General features: G+C 43.7%; 1 protein-coding gene across 1 annotated transcript in view; it reads right to left on the reverse strand.

Moving 5' to 3' along the window:
• The window catches only part of sntb2 (syntrophin, beta 2), a 29,448-nt gene extending 15,227 nt beyond the window's left edge, over positions 1–14,221 (reverse strand). Inside the window, exon 1 of the mRNA XM_068312499.1 lies at positions 13,308–14,221. Within this exon, the coding sequence (XP_068168600.1) occupies positions 13,308–14,022 (715 nt within the window). The 5' untranslated portion in view covers positions 14,023–14,221. The remainder of the gene's footprint in view (positions 1–13,307) is intronic.
• Between the last annotated feature and the right edge of the window lie 216 nt (positions 14,222–14,437).

The raw sequence follows: 14,437 nt of genomic DNA on the forward strand, positions 1-14,437 counted from the left end.
ACCATCTGTGGAAATCCAGCCAATAACAGTCAGTCTCTCAGGATATAAGCTGTGGTTAGCCATAAACCAAGTCTGAAGGAAACACTCTCTCTTTTTCTTCTACTTTTGAACAGACATTCAGGGTCCTGGTAGGGTTAGGAAGGGTACATGTTGCAAGAGAAAGCTGCGGTTTTATTCTCTCCACCATCAGCTTGTAAATACATGTGGGCTAGAAAATAGACTTTTTCAGTGCTTGCCCAGCTTCATTTTAATCAAACCTAATGATCCACACTGGAACTTCATCAAATGAAGAACTCTTGATCATATTATGGAACAGAACTTGGAAAACATAGACTTCCCTCTATCATCCAGCATGTTTTCAAAGGACTCAGTGGTCCCCTGTGAGAAATGATCACGAGATTCCTTGGCCTTACAGCTGTGGGTGCAGCCAGTCGGCTGTTTGTCGAAGAATGTCTTTTGAACCCATGTGTTGGATTCACTTTCCAAATTTGGTTACATGGCCTCGTACACCTCCCATTCTGATTGGAACTCAGTCACGTGCCTTTGCTTGCTCTAGCACACTTTTATCCTGCCTGCACAAAGCCACTTTATCTGGTCAGCATTTCCTCTAACACGCTCTGCTGTGTGTGAGTGTGTGTGTGTGTGTGTGTGTGTGTGTGTGTGTGTGTGTGTGTGTGTGTGTGTGTGTGTGTGTGTGTGTGTGTGTGTGTGAGTATGAGAAATGAAGGAGTGTCTAGGTATGTGTGTGTTAGACTGGTGGGCCTGCATGAAACCTGAGACGAGACTCAAGTGGTGAGGTCATTCTTGAATGTAGATATTAGGTCAGTGAACGTGTGTGTGTATGTGTGTGTGTGTGTGTGTGTGTGTGTGTGTGTGTGTGTGTGTGTGTGTGTGTGTGTGTGTGCTTGAGTGTATGCATGAGAGGAAGAGAAAGTAAAGCAGAGTAGCTCAATAAGAGACACTTAGAGGATTTAACAGAGCCGTAGATGCAGAGGAACCTGCACGAGTCCCTGCATGCTTGTGAGTACATGATGCTATGTATAGTAGGGCTGGGTCGTTTGTAACACTGAGGCAACAAGCCAAGTCATGGAGCTTCACCCACACCAACAAGGACTGCCATCATTTCTGCAAGCGTAAGTGTTTGGACCGAGTAGGAGAGAGAGAGCAATCCTGAATGCCCGTGTTTATGTCTGATGGCTATGTGGAAGAGGACGTCTCCATTGCAAGGCCTCACTTCAGCCTAATAATCAGATGTGGCACAGAGATGTTCAGCTGAGATATTTTCCATCTGCAGAAACAGGCCTCTCTGTGGTTGCACATGTTTATATATCTTAAAATACTCGATGAACAGCTCAGAGAGCTTCACTGTACTGTGGTCCTGTCAGCACTCTGGTCATTTTTGGTACTGAACACTTTAGAGGATGAAATTTTCCAAGAAGAGAGAGACTGGAGTCAAACATAGTGGGTACAAGCCCAAGACAGATGTCAGGAAGATAATCAAAACCAGTCAACGCAGAACCAGAGTGATTATATTGAGAGAAATGTTAAATTCAGCGTTATCAACATAGCAGCGATACTGTATTAGCAATCTAATGAAAAGATAAAAAGAGACCTAGACCGGAGCCCTGTGGGACTCCGCAATCGCAAAGTTAACTCTCCACAGAGCTGATGGTACAGATTTTAACACGCTAATCTGAAACTCCACTGCAGTCAGAAATGAAACTTCTGAAAGAGAAAACATTTTGCTTCTGAGTTCACATTAAAGGATCTCTACACAGCTTCAACATACTTTAACTACAGCCCAAATGGTTTGAACAACAGTAAAGGTAACTCCCGATGTTGTACTGCCACATAAAAAAATCTGTTACAGTTGTCATTTTCAATTTATAACATTTTTAAAAGTTATATCAGGTAGCTGATGCTAATAATATGAGATTGTATTGATGGTGAGACAGCCATGCACATTCTATGAGTAAATAGAATAGTTTTATGAAACCTATAGGAAAATTTTGACTTTTCAATACAGTAATAAAAACAATAATCAACACTTGTTTTATACCAATACAAAATAATGTTGGCATCTGGGTTACGTGATTGTATTTTTTTAATACATTTTATTTTGCTTTAAAGATATAGCAATGCATTTGTTTCAGCATTCTTGACAACTTCTATCTATTAACTGTTTCCTTGTATAGTGTATGTACTAGCGTCAACATCTAGTGAGGACTGTGCACTGACGCACTGCTGGAACTATTCTTGGTGTGAAGCAGGTCACTCTGCTACTGTTCCTGTTTGATTGGTTAATGACATGCAGACATGAAGGTTCACTTATAGACACTCATTACAACCCGATCTTTATTAAAAAGAAAGGTGCCACACAGGCAGCGCAGTGACAGTGATGGACACAGTGGGGGAAGTTGTGACCTGAAAACAAATTCGGCATGACAAATTACATTCATATAAATGGCTAAAATAGATTTTGTCAGGTGTTGTTCCATCATATATGTCAAATTAAATCCATTTTTGTCTCCTCTAAGTTTAAAGCATTGCTGTGCGATATAGCCCTGTAACAGACCAACAGATTATTAGTTTCATGAGTTGGTTAGTCTTCACACGCCTTAAAACGCTATACTTAACACAGCAATTCCCTTTTTTGCTCCACATACCGGTTTAACATCAGACAATATTTTCATGGACCAGCCTTCAATGTGTGACAGATAAATCCAACAAAATAAAACCATACCACCAGCATAAAAACTGTTTTTTCTAAATATAATAATAAATGTGAATATAATATGTATCAGCTTTATCCCTGTAACATTGTCACATTAGTTTTTTGTTCTTTTTACATGCTTAGGAGTTTCATTCTAACAGTAATGTATTCTCTGTTAGTGGTGTCATTCTTGTCATTAATGAACAAGACCTCAAGAGACTTAAACCCCATCTCTAGAGACAGGAACTTACCTGGATCGGAGAAACATTGCTTCTGAAAACTTTCCTCAACTTGTTCCAACCCTTCATTAAGAAAAGCACCACAATCTAATAGTGACCCGTCCTCCTACTCTTTGCTGGTCTTAGTGAACGGCCACAAGGAAAGAGCCAAAGGTCAGCGTGTCACCTCCTGGCCAGGCGATTACAAGTCAGTGCTCTACACAACTTTGACACACAACCAATAACCCAATAACCAACATAATAAAGCCATGGCCATATTCCCCAAAATCTATTGTGGGAAAACATGAAACACCATCACATCTTCACCATCACATTTGAAGATGTGGTGGTGTTTCTATTCCATATTTTCTATATTACATATTCCCACTGTGTCCTGACAAATCCAGTACATCTCTGCCAGATCAAATGTTTGCTCCATCATTAGACACATCCAGAGCTTTCTGATCTTCACATCTGCCCTTGGTGCTATTGAATGTACTGACGAGTTCTTTTCAGAACGTCACTCAGTTCTACTTTCTCTAATTAGGTCTGCACACAGTAGAATAGCACCTCATTGTGTGCGTATGCTCACAAAGCCATACATGTGTGTATGCATTAATGTGTATGAGGGGAGTCCCTCCAACACCACATGAGGGCAGCTCGGCTGCCTCGTTTTTTTCTTACTCTGTTGAACGATAATAAGAAATAGGAGCTAAAATGTAGAACAGGAGAAGCTTCTGACTCAACACATATTTGATTGTGGTGCTTGTTGTGGTGTGAGGTTACCCGTAAAACTACCCGCCTGCCTCTTCTTTCTCTCTACATACTCTGAAATCAGCAACCGTCTTTTGGAATGGACAGAGTAATGAAATAATAGCTTACAGAGCAGTGAGTCAGCCAGTCAAACCCCAGCATCTGTATTTTTCCCCCAAACTGCCCAGACATTCCCCGGTGGTTTGGCCTGCTGCTCCCTCATTCCTCTCCTACTCCCCTTCCTCCTCTCCTACTCCCTTTCTTTCTCTCAGCCTTTCTCTTCTCTACTCCTTCCTGTCTGCAGTTGACTGTCTCTCACCTCCCTCCTGTACCCCTCACCCTTCCCTCCTTCATCCCTCCTCTTCCTCTGTTCCCACCTTCCATAATGGTCCCACCTCTCTGCCTCTGTCTTCATCTTTTTGTCTTTCCCTTGTACCCCCTCGCTGAAAGGCTACTTCTGCCAGAACCTAATGAGAACAGTGTGTGAGGACACAACAGAGTTGGGGGATATGGGGGTCCTTTGGCTCCGGCACATACACGGACACACACTGAACACACACTGAACATTCACAACAGCATTTCTCCTGCAAGCTTACACGTCTTATTTTATCATTCTCACAAATGTTATTTTCTGCTTGATACCTTTTCATTATAGTGTTTGCCCTGTAATCTATTTGGAACCTGCCCCCCATTGACTTTCTGCCCCCACGAAAGTCAAATCATAATTACAGTTAACTACTGCATTCTGGTCAAATTACAACACGACACAGGTACAGCTTTGTCAGTAAACTGTGTTTGATCTGCAGTATTTATCCTGTATTCAATGATAATAAAAGAGTGCAACACAACTGTTCGTGTGTGTGTGTGTGTGTACACACACCTTTCTAGTCTGACCGACCGATCCAAGCCTTTACATCACAATCCAGAGCATCAATAAGCATTAACAGCATCACTCAGATATTGATGATGTCGGCTGCGGGGGTGGGGATCGAACCAGCGACCTTTCAATAAGTGGATGACTGCTCCTAAACAATAGCTGCCCCTAATCAAAAATTAACACCGGGACAGGATAATGGTATGCAAGGTGTACACACTTTGATGGAGAACAACAAATATTGTGTCCAAGGGCAGAGAACTAGATGAATGAACAGCTTTCAGGCCTCTCAGCGTGTGACTTCATGACATTAATGCAGACGAGTGTTGTACGGATGTAAACCAACATCTAAGGTTTACAGTGTGGATCCAGTCACAGGAAGTAAGTATGAGTGAGTTCAAACAATACCAGGCCCCTGAAGGGGCCCGACTTTGTCACCAGTACTTTCCAGATGGTCGAACAGCTTTAGAAACAAACTCCTCCAAAACTTTTCCAGCGTCACATCAGGTCGTCTGCATTCAGTCACTCACATCCACTGTGAAATGAACGGCTTTCAGGGGAGACGGTCCGAAAACGAGTCTTTATCCCCACATTCAAACAAATGTCACACTGAAAGGCTTGGAATTCAGATCGATTACATCCTGGTGCTGGAAGTGAAGCAGCTGAATGGAATTCAGCCATCATTCATTTTAACAGCATATCTTCAGTCAAACAGACTATTACTATTATTATGTTATTAATGCTATGACACTGTTGACAGAAAATCAATAGCTTTCCCTACCTTGGTTTTGGGAATATTAGCATGTACAGGCCACCCACACCCCCACAGCAGGTGGAGCTATGTTAGGAATGACATCAGGTCATTACCGCTGTGAGAACGACAGCGGTAATGATAGAACCTGTCTCATGCCGGCTGGTGCAAAAAGAATGACTGCAAAGTGAGGAAGATACCAATCAGGCATCTACAGGCCTCCACAAAGTACCGAGATGTTCAGCTATCCAATGCATTAGTGCTAAATGAATAAAAAGCTTTGTCTGAATGAAAGACAGATTCAGTTCAGAAAAGTCCAGTGACAGGAACCACTGAGACTCTGAGGAGGGAATTCTGACTGGTCAGTGTTAGATACTACAGTTTGTTCACTGCTGGGGTCTAAAAGCTCCTCCAGGCTAAACAACTTTGGGGTACCAGGACCTGGATGAGCAAGAACCTACAGACACAGAAAACTGCAGGCATGATGTCAAGCTTTTGAAAAATGTTGGTAAAATTGGAGAATTTTGAGGCTACCTGAGGAGGAATCGATTTCTCTTTTCTGTATTCTTGTTACCTCCTGATGTTGTCTTGTCATAATCTGGCTGATCCAATATAAAGGTTTAATGAAATCTCATGAGTACTCTTCTGTTTTCAGTGAACAAATATATTTGTTAACAGCATTACTTTTATATTTCTGAAGGAAAACTGGTTTTAAAGAACATTTAATCTTGTATTATAGCACAGTATACCATCCATCCATCCATCCATCCATTTCTTGGAAGATGAGACGACTGCAATCGTCTTGCCTTCAGCTGCTTTTCCATTTCGTGGGTCATGGTTGTTGCTGGAGTCTATCCCAGTTGGCTATGGGCTAAAGGCGGGGTACACCCTACAAACAAACCTTGGTTTTCGAACGCTTTAGACATCGAACAAATCGGAATTTGACCTAAAAATTCAGAATTTTTTTGTCTTAGAAGTCGAACAAAATTTGGAAGTCGAACGTGAAACAAACGCCTTTTTGGGGCTCGGTGGTATTGCTCCCGCCGAGTCATTTGTCCCACTCCCGCCGAGTCATTTGTCGTTGTGTCCTTGGGCAAGACACTTTACCCTACTTGCCTCCAGTGGGGCACTCGCTGGTGTGTGAATGTGTGTGATAGTTCTGCTGGTGGTAGGTTGAGCCGTAGGCGCAGATTGGCAGCCACGCCTTGGTCAGTCTGCTCCAGGGAAGCTGTGGCTACACACGTAGTCTACCATCACCAAGTATGAATGGGGAGTGACTGAATAATGGATCCAATGTAAAACGTCTTTCAGTGTCCAGAAAAGCGCTATATAAATCTAATCCATTAGTATTATTTTTATTATTTCTCGCCGCCAAGTGCGATAAGGGCGAGAAAAAGTCGAGAGAAAATGTGACGGTAATGTGCTTTTTATTTTAGTTTACTGCATTCAATAATTTTTCACTTTATTTGCGTTCCATTGCCTGTGGTACGAGTTATGGTACCATAAACTTCTGTCCAAAAGATGACGGTAACTCGTACTTTAGGCTAACCTGATTGCGTTGATGTTTTTTTTTCTTTCTTTCTTTTTTTTCTCGTGTTTGCTTCTTTCTTTTACATTTCTTTGATATGTTTCATTACTATACAATTTCATATATAAATGACATTATGAGATAACATATTATGTTGAAAAAAGGTAGTTTTCTAGCGTCTTGGAACGGATTAAGACCATTTACATTATTTATAATGGGAAAAATTGGGAATTCGAACAAATGGGTATTCGAACAGCCGTCCGGAACGAATTGTGGTTGGAAACCGAGGTTTGCCTGTACTTGCATTGACAGCGCATTGTGGGGCTGCTTTATGATGAACATGCATAAAGTTCTGGGGTATCTAATAAACGGATTCATACAAAAACACTTTGAATTGTGTTTAATTTCTTTCCCATTAAAACGTCCTCCATCTGGGATCCACTGCTGCCTGATCACGACGTGTAGCATCGCCGTCTGCTTCAGGAACATAATGCCTCTCACTTCCCAGCCTGCCTGATCAGGGGATCTACCATGCTACATTATGCTGCATTCAGTAATGCTATATAAAATGGTGGTAGTCCTATAAGAGGATGCTGACCACATTTTGAAATGCAAAATATTCAGTGACCCAATGAATCATGTCCAACTTCAATTTCACATGGAACTTCAGAGTCAGCTTAATTGGACTAAACATAAACCAATAGTAGTGACGATTTTGACACATAAATGACAAAATGAGCGTAAAAACCTTAAAACACAAGACTGAAAGCCAGTGAAGTCACGCATTATGGACAAACCATCTTTCTTCTGACAAAGACAAAAATCATTCCATGGGTTCGTCAAACAGAGGCACACCTCTACAATGACCTGAATTAGAACCAAAGTCATGCCTTTGAGATGTAAACACGTGTGTGTTTATCTGCTCTATCTTCATAATGTAAGATTTATAAAAATGTCATAAGCCAGTTTTCTACAGGTCAGTGTAGACAGAGTACAGAGTGTGTTGCAATATGTGAGGCAACTTTCTACAAAGGATAAAGCAGATTACAGACAAAAATAATCACGTTCATCAGTCTGTAGCGTAGTGACTGTTACAGATTACAAATGTCGAACCCATCACTTTGGCAGCGAGGGCACAGATTGGTGCTGGTTTATCCTCAGTGGGTCCCAGCGGGAGGGAAATCTGGTTGTTTTCCACCGTGGTAAAGTAGGGCTGGGTTATGGTATCTGATAATCTGTACATTCATTAATGAATTAATCAACAAATGCAGTATTTACAATTAAATGATTAAAAAAATACAGCTCAATTACGTTTATACATGTGTTTATATATATAGGGGTTCTATGTGTTTGAGTTATTGTGGTTCTTCTTCTATGTTAAATAAGACAGTGATTCTGTTCATTTCCACCTATAGAGTTAAAGTTTTAATTAATTTAATTTTAGCTAAGCCAGACTTTCTCCACTCCTCTATGAGGACTGGTTCCACATCACATACGTCATTCCTTCAAAAGGTCGCAGCGCTACATTTTGGGGTGGCTTCCTTAGTCTCCACTTAGAGACAACGTATGTGTCCCCACAGTTCCCAGCTGGCTGGACTTTTGCGTGGCTTTTCTAACAACAGGGCCTTAGCACGAAGCATCTCACAGAGCAGCAGGACAACACACCACAGTAACATTAACAACCAGACATGTTTCTGTTCAGCCTCATGTAGAATGAATGATTTGTTTTGTCTGCTTATAAGTGGACACGCATTAGCATAGAGCAATAGTAAACTTCCTTTGGAGTGGAACGTCTGGACACCGAAGCCAAGATTCATTCTGCTTGTAGCTCTGATTTGGTGTCAGTAGATTCTTGGCTCTCCAGCGGCAACAAGCAGGGGTATATAAGAGGATTGGTTCATCACTGAAGTGTCAGCTAGTCAACCTTAACACGAACAGATTACGCAGTGTGGTATGAAGCCACGCAAATACAGTAGTACCTTGAGATACGAGTTTAATCTGTCCTGTGACTGAGCTCATAAATCAAACAAATTTTCCTCATTTAAAATAATTAAAATCATTTTATTCTGTTCTAGCCTTGTAAAAAATTCCAAACCTCTAAATTATAAAAAAAACACGTATTTTTGATCAACCAATAAAAAAGCAGACTTTACCTGTGCATAATTAATTATTTATAAATTACATAAACAATGATAGAGTATGAGATGAAACGTAAAAGTCACAAGAACACACAAGCTACGTTTTTACTTCAGGAACGAGATCCGGTCTCAGCTCATGTTGTATCCATCCGCCAACACGTGGTAAAGAACGAGATCAGGCCTCAGCTGATGTTGTATCCATCCACCAACAAGCAGTGGTGTCCTGAAGCACGAATATTATCTCAGATTTTGCTTGTATGCCAAACAAAAATAAGTACAAAGCCACAATTTGTGTCTCAATTAAGTTGTCTGTCGAAGTCGTATCTCAAGGTACTACTGTTCTGAGTTTATCCAACACATCTAACAAAGTGCTGGGCGCATAAGTTTCCATCCTTTCCTGAAGGTCCGTTCAGTTTCTTTGGCAGCCAGAGACACAAGCGCCTCAGACTTCATACAAAGATGCAGAGATCTCCAACAGGCTGTAGAAACCGGCAAGGCCGACGTGCGACACAGTGAATGGACGGTTGGCTAGGTCGGGCCTCGAACAAAAGAAGAGAGTAGTTCCTCGTCACGGCTGTTCCCATTCCATCAATGGCCTCTGTGTCTGTGATGTGCTGTTTTTATCCTCCAATTACACAGACAAAGGGTTCATCCTGCGTCTCCTTCCACTGATGGACAGGCTAACCCAATAAGACAAGAGATTGCTGTGACAAGCTCTCACTAATCATTAGGACATATGGGATATTACCAGTCAGCTGGCGAAGAGTGGGGGATTAACCAGCGGCGTGTCATGTATGGGATACGGACATTCCACACAAGAGAACCAATTTTTTCACCGAAAGATCTGACTCCTGTTAAATATTACTGGTTTATTTCAGTAGATTTCAATCTCTTTTAATCCATTTGAAAACCATTTCCATCTACCAGAAGAAGCTAATTTGGCTAAATTAAAAGTGTGAAACTAAGTGCTGAAAGGGGGTTGAGCAGTAAGTATGGTGGAACCGTGTTCAACGAAAAACATTTATGTCAATTCAATGTTAAAACACATTATAACAAAAGCCCTGGATCCATCCGGAATTCATGAAGTTCTATTGTGGTTGGATCCAAGACCAACCCTCCCTCCAAATAAGATCATGACTTCCTGCTTTAATAATACCTGAGAAAACAAGATCTGTTTGCTAAAGTAGTAAATGTCAACCTTAGATCACAGTTACAGACAAATATTTCTAGTTTTGTAGGAAAGAAAATCCATCCATGACCTTCACAGATGTTTCTCCTCCTTCCATGAGAGAAAGCAGGAACCATCCACGGCTGACCTTCGCCCTAAATAAGCACATGCGACGGGAGGTCAGGAATGCTGGCCACCTGAGCTAATTGTGAGAAGATCTGGGGGTTTATGTATTGTTTACACGACATGGAGGTCAGGAAGCTTCGTTCCGTCCGTCTGCCGTCTCCCCCTCAGAGCAGTGGGGAGGAGGAAGAGACAGTTCTCAAACAACGCAGCCGGTGGACATCAGCCCGACAAACAGTGACAGGCAGCTGACACATTCTTCTGGATGGTGGTGGCGCAGGAGGCAGCACATCCTGGTCCTGAGGGACCATCAAAACCGGCCAGATTCCACCGGAGACCTTCTGGAAACCCTCTAGCGTTTGCATATCTTCTCTAGAGCTCGCCAACGACCAGCAGAGCGATTGAAACAGTACAGTCGTGTGATGGCAGAGGGTTAGAGAAGACATGTTGATACCACTCTATTTTTCTATTTGATTGGATCGGCAGTGACGTCTTTTACCTTGGGGTTCTTTCCTCTTCCTTTGGCCTCATTGTAACTTGATTTGACTTGAAATGTGTCACACATCGATTACCGGTACTTCCGACAATCCGTCCTCTTTAGTATTCATCCGGCGTTCATTCCAAACCATTAAACACTGCATTTAGCTGTTTGTGGCCTAAATTTTCCAAAGCCCAGAGGCTCTGTGGCCTCTCTCCCTGCAATTCACTATTTTCCACTTTCCTAAAGATCAAACAACTCGACATCAGCGCCGTTCAGGATCTGAACTCATCTCCATGGAGCTCAGTTCCCTTTCACACGGAGCCAGTATGAAGCATGCAACCTTCATGCATATACATGTCCTGTTATGGGAAGTCGTTCCTCCTATATGTGTTGTTCAGTAGACCTTTTGGATATATGGTTAGTCTTCAATCCGAACTCCAGCAGAATGTGTGACCAATTGAGGAGAACCCAACGCACAACCTTTCAGTAGACTCTACCGCATTACCAAATGGTGTTTTGCACTTTATGGGGTGTTTTTGGCCACACACTGAGTCCATACCTTTACCAGCTTAGATCATATTGCTTTGAGTGTTAGCAAAGATTTGCTTTGCTTGCTGAGACTGAAACATGAAGTAAATGTACCATAACACCAAAGAAAGCAGTTCAAAGAGGCGACGGCAGGGATCCTGACATACACATCAGCGGTCCGACCTGCGAACAGGGGCCAACAATGAATGGAACCATCTAGGAGCTGCCTCCCTCTGAAGTTTCCCTCAGGATAGCTGCACAGTCTCAGTTCTATCTGGCAAAGCCAATGATTAGAGGTCTTGGGGCCAAAGCGAGCTCCCGACCTATTCTAAAACTGAATGGGACCAAAGCCCGACTTGTGGTTCAAAGTAAATATGCAAAACAGAACATGTTCTGTGTGGATGTGTTCCTGACAATGACATCATTACACCAGATGCAAAGCCGCATTCTTCATAATCCAACCTGCTTTTCATCAATAGTGACCAGAAAACTCTGAAATAAGTGACATAAGACAACAAATACTGGTTCTGACGTGACAAAGGCTTCTACTAAAAAGTCCAGACATTTCATCAACTAAAACCTAATGACATCACACTGTCGTCTCATTGTGACACAATGGAATAAGGGCATTTGACACAGGATTGAGACCAGATTAAAAGATAGCTGACTAAATTAACACCAGCGTGGAGACACACAATGGATGACTGCTAGTAACTGCATTGCACTTCTTTGAGTGGCTTTGACCTTCATAGCCATTGTTGCCATGGTTATCTTGTCTCAGCGCTTCTGTCGGTATCATTTATCCATGAAAAGTAAGAGAGCAGTGTTTCACACACACATGTGTGTGAAGAATGTAAATCATTGCTTGAACAGGGACTTTTTATTTCTCCTCAGCACTTCCAGTTATCTGCTGATTATTTCCTTCATTAATGAAATGCCTGTAAAATTCTAATAGTTGAGAAAAGTTCTTGGTTGCAGCCCAAACCTCACCATTATAAGGGAAGATATTTAAATTCTTAAAGTGGATTTAAGAAGCTGCAGATTTCCACGTATTTACTGCAGGTAGCGAGACTCTATCAGGTAGATGGCAAAGGTTCGTTTGAGACACTGGTTTGATGAAGACTCTGGAAACAGGAGCAACTTCTTTATCATTATAGACATGATTACAACAACTCAAATGAGTTTACTGTCTTACAAACAGGCATCACGTTTGCGTCCCGCTGGGTCTCAGGTGTATATTCCATCCCTTAGAGACAGTGAAGGGACATTTCATGGCCAAACGGACACAGACAATTTTTTCCCGTACAGTTATCCACACAACGAATGGATTCTCCATCCTTTCTAGAATAGGAATCTTCCACAGTTGTTATAACCATTTATGCAGCTGTACTTGAACCCACTTCTGTGAGGACATCACAGATCATTCACATATTTATTTCCTTTCTCCCCCCGGCATGATCGACGAAGAAACAGTCGACTCTCTTCTTCTTCTGTGACCTTTCACCTTCTGCAAACCGCTCAAATACACAAAGCTCGTAAAATGTCTTTAACTCTGACTGTGACCAAAACTGTGGTTACTTTCCTGTTTACAGTAATCAAAGGCTTTCTGTTCTGTTGATGTTATTTAAATCCTCTCCCTAGAGCCTCTATATGTACACCACTGGATCTGTTATAACGTGTTATTGAAATGATTATTTGGTGAAAGTTAAAACCTGAAACATGTGTGGTGTCTCCAGAGGATAACACCACACATGTGTGGATCTGGGTGGACACTGGTGGCCAACAGGAGCGTCCTGGTGAGTTAAAGGTGGACCACAGACACCACTGACGACAGAGCAACTGGTGGTGGACCTGTTCCGTGACTTACCTGCTCGGATCAACACTTCTGAACGCCAGGTGTGAGATTCCACTCCACGAGTCGTGCTGACGTGTATGAACACCACCGCCGGCGGGTCGTGGAAGTTGTGCGGCCAGTCTGCATGACACTAATCTCGGCCTTTACCCGTCCTCGCTCTCGCCTGGACCAACTTACCCTCCAGCGTCACCTCTTTGCCCGCCTTCTTCAGCGCCTGGACCGCCAGGTCGTGCGTCGCCTCCCGGAGGTCGTTGCCGTTCACCGACAGGATCGCGTCGCCCACCCGGAGAGCCCGGCTCTGGTCGGCGGCGAGCCCCGGGAAGATCTTGGAGATGAGGATGGGCATCCGGTTCTCCCTCCCCCCCTTGATGCTGATCCCCAGCCCGCCGGACTCCTGTTTGACAACTCGGACTTTACGCACAGCCTCCGAGGAGCCGTCCAGGCTGACGGGATAGTCGCCTTGTCTGGACCCGAAGCTGGACCCGGGACTTCCGTAGCTGGAGCCGGGGCTTCCAAAGTCAGAGTTTGTGCCGTTATTCGGGTACTTCCCGGGGCTGTTTAAACCGTAATTCCCGTCGTATTGACCGCGGCTGGCGCCTCCGCGCCCCGGGCTGCTGCTGCGCCCCCGACCCCCGTGGTTCTGGCTGTGGAGCTGGTCTTGACCGCGGCCGGGGTTCCCCGGACCCGCTCCCGGCTCGTTTCCGTTCGACATGCCATTCCGCAGGCCCGCCGAGGAGTTGTAGTCCCAGTGATTGCCGCCCGGTCCGGGTACCTCCGCCTCGGCCGTCAGAGCCAGCGTCTCTCGGGTGAGTTCGGCGGCCACTCGGATCCAGCGGTCCCGGAGCAGGAGGTCCAGCTGGCCGTTTTTGTCCGCCCTGGTCCAGACTGCCATTCCCGGACTGTTCGCCTGCTCGGAGGCGGGCTGCTCTCACACTAAACTCATCATCAACTTTTTCCTCTTTTTCAGAGTGCGCACAAGCAGCGACGAGACTCCCGCATCGACACACCCACTCCCACTGTGACTGCAGCCAGAGCGGAGAAAGAAGTCCAGGATTCCCCCCAAAAAAAGAAAAAGAGGGAGAACAAAATGAAAAGAACAACTGACTGAGATGGGCCAGTCTAAGAGGGCTTGTTGTCGAGTTCAGGCTGTAAAGCTGTCCGACTTCCACTGGAAAGCAGGCAAGAACACCACGAGAGAACATCCGCTCATACCTGCCAAAATAAAAGACAGGTGCCACAAACCCTCATCCCTGACAAACCCAGTACACACAACTGTTTTTGAGTTGCGCTCTGGAAACTAAAAATGT

Source organism: Antennarius striatus, chromosome 4 (genome assembly GCF_040054535.1).
Source record: "Antennarius striatus isolate MH-2024 chromosome 4, ASM4005453v1, whole genome shotgun sequence".
Classification (NCBI taxonomy): domain Eukaryota; kingdom Metazoa; phylum Chordata; class Actinopteri; order Lophiiformes; family Antennariidae; genus Antennarius; species Antennarius striatus.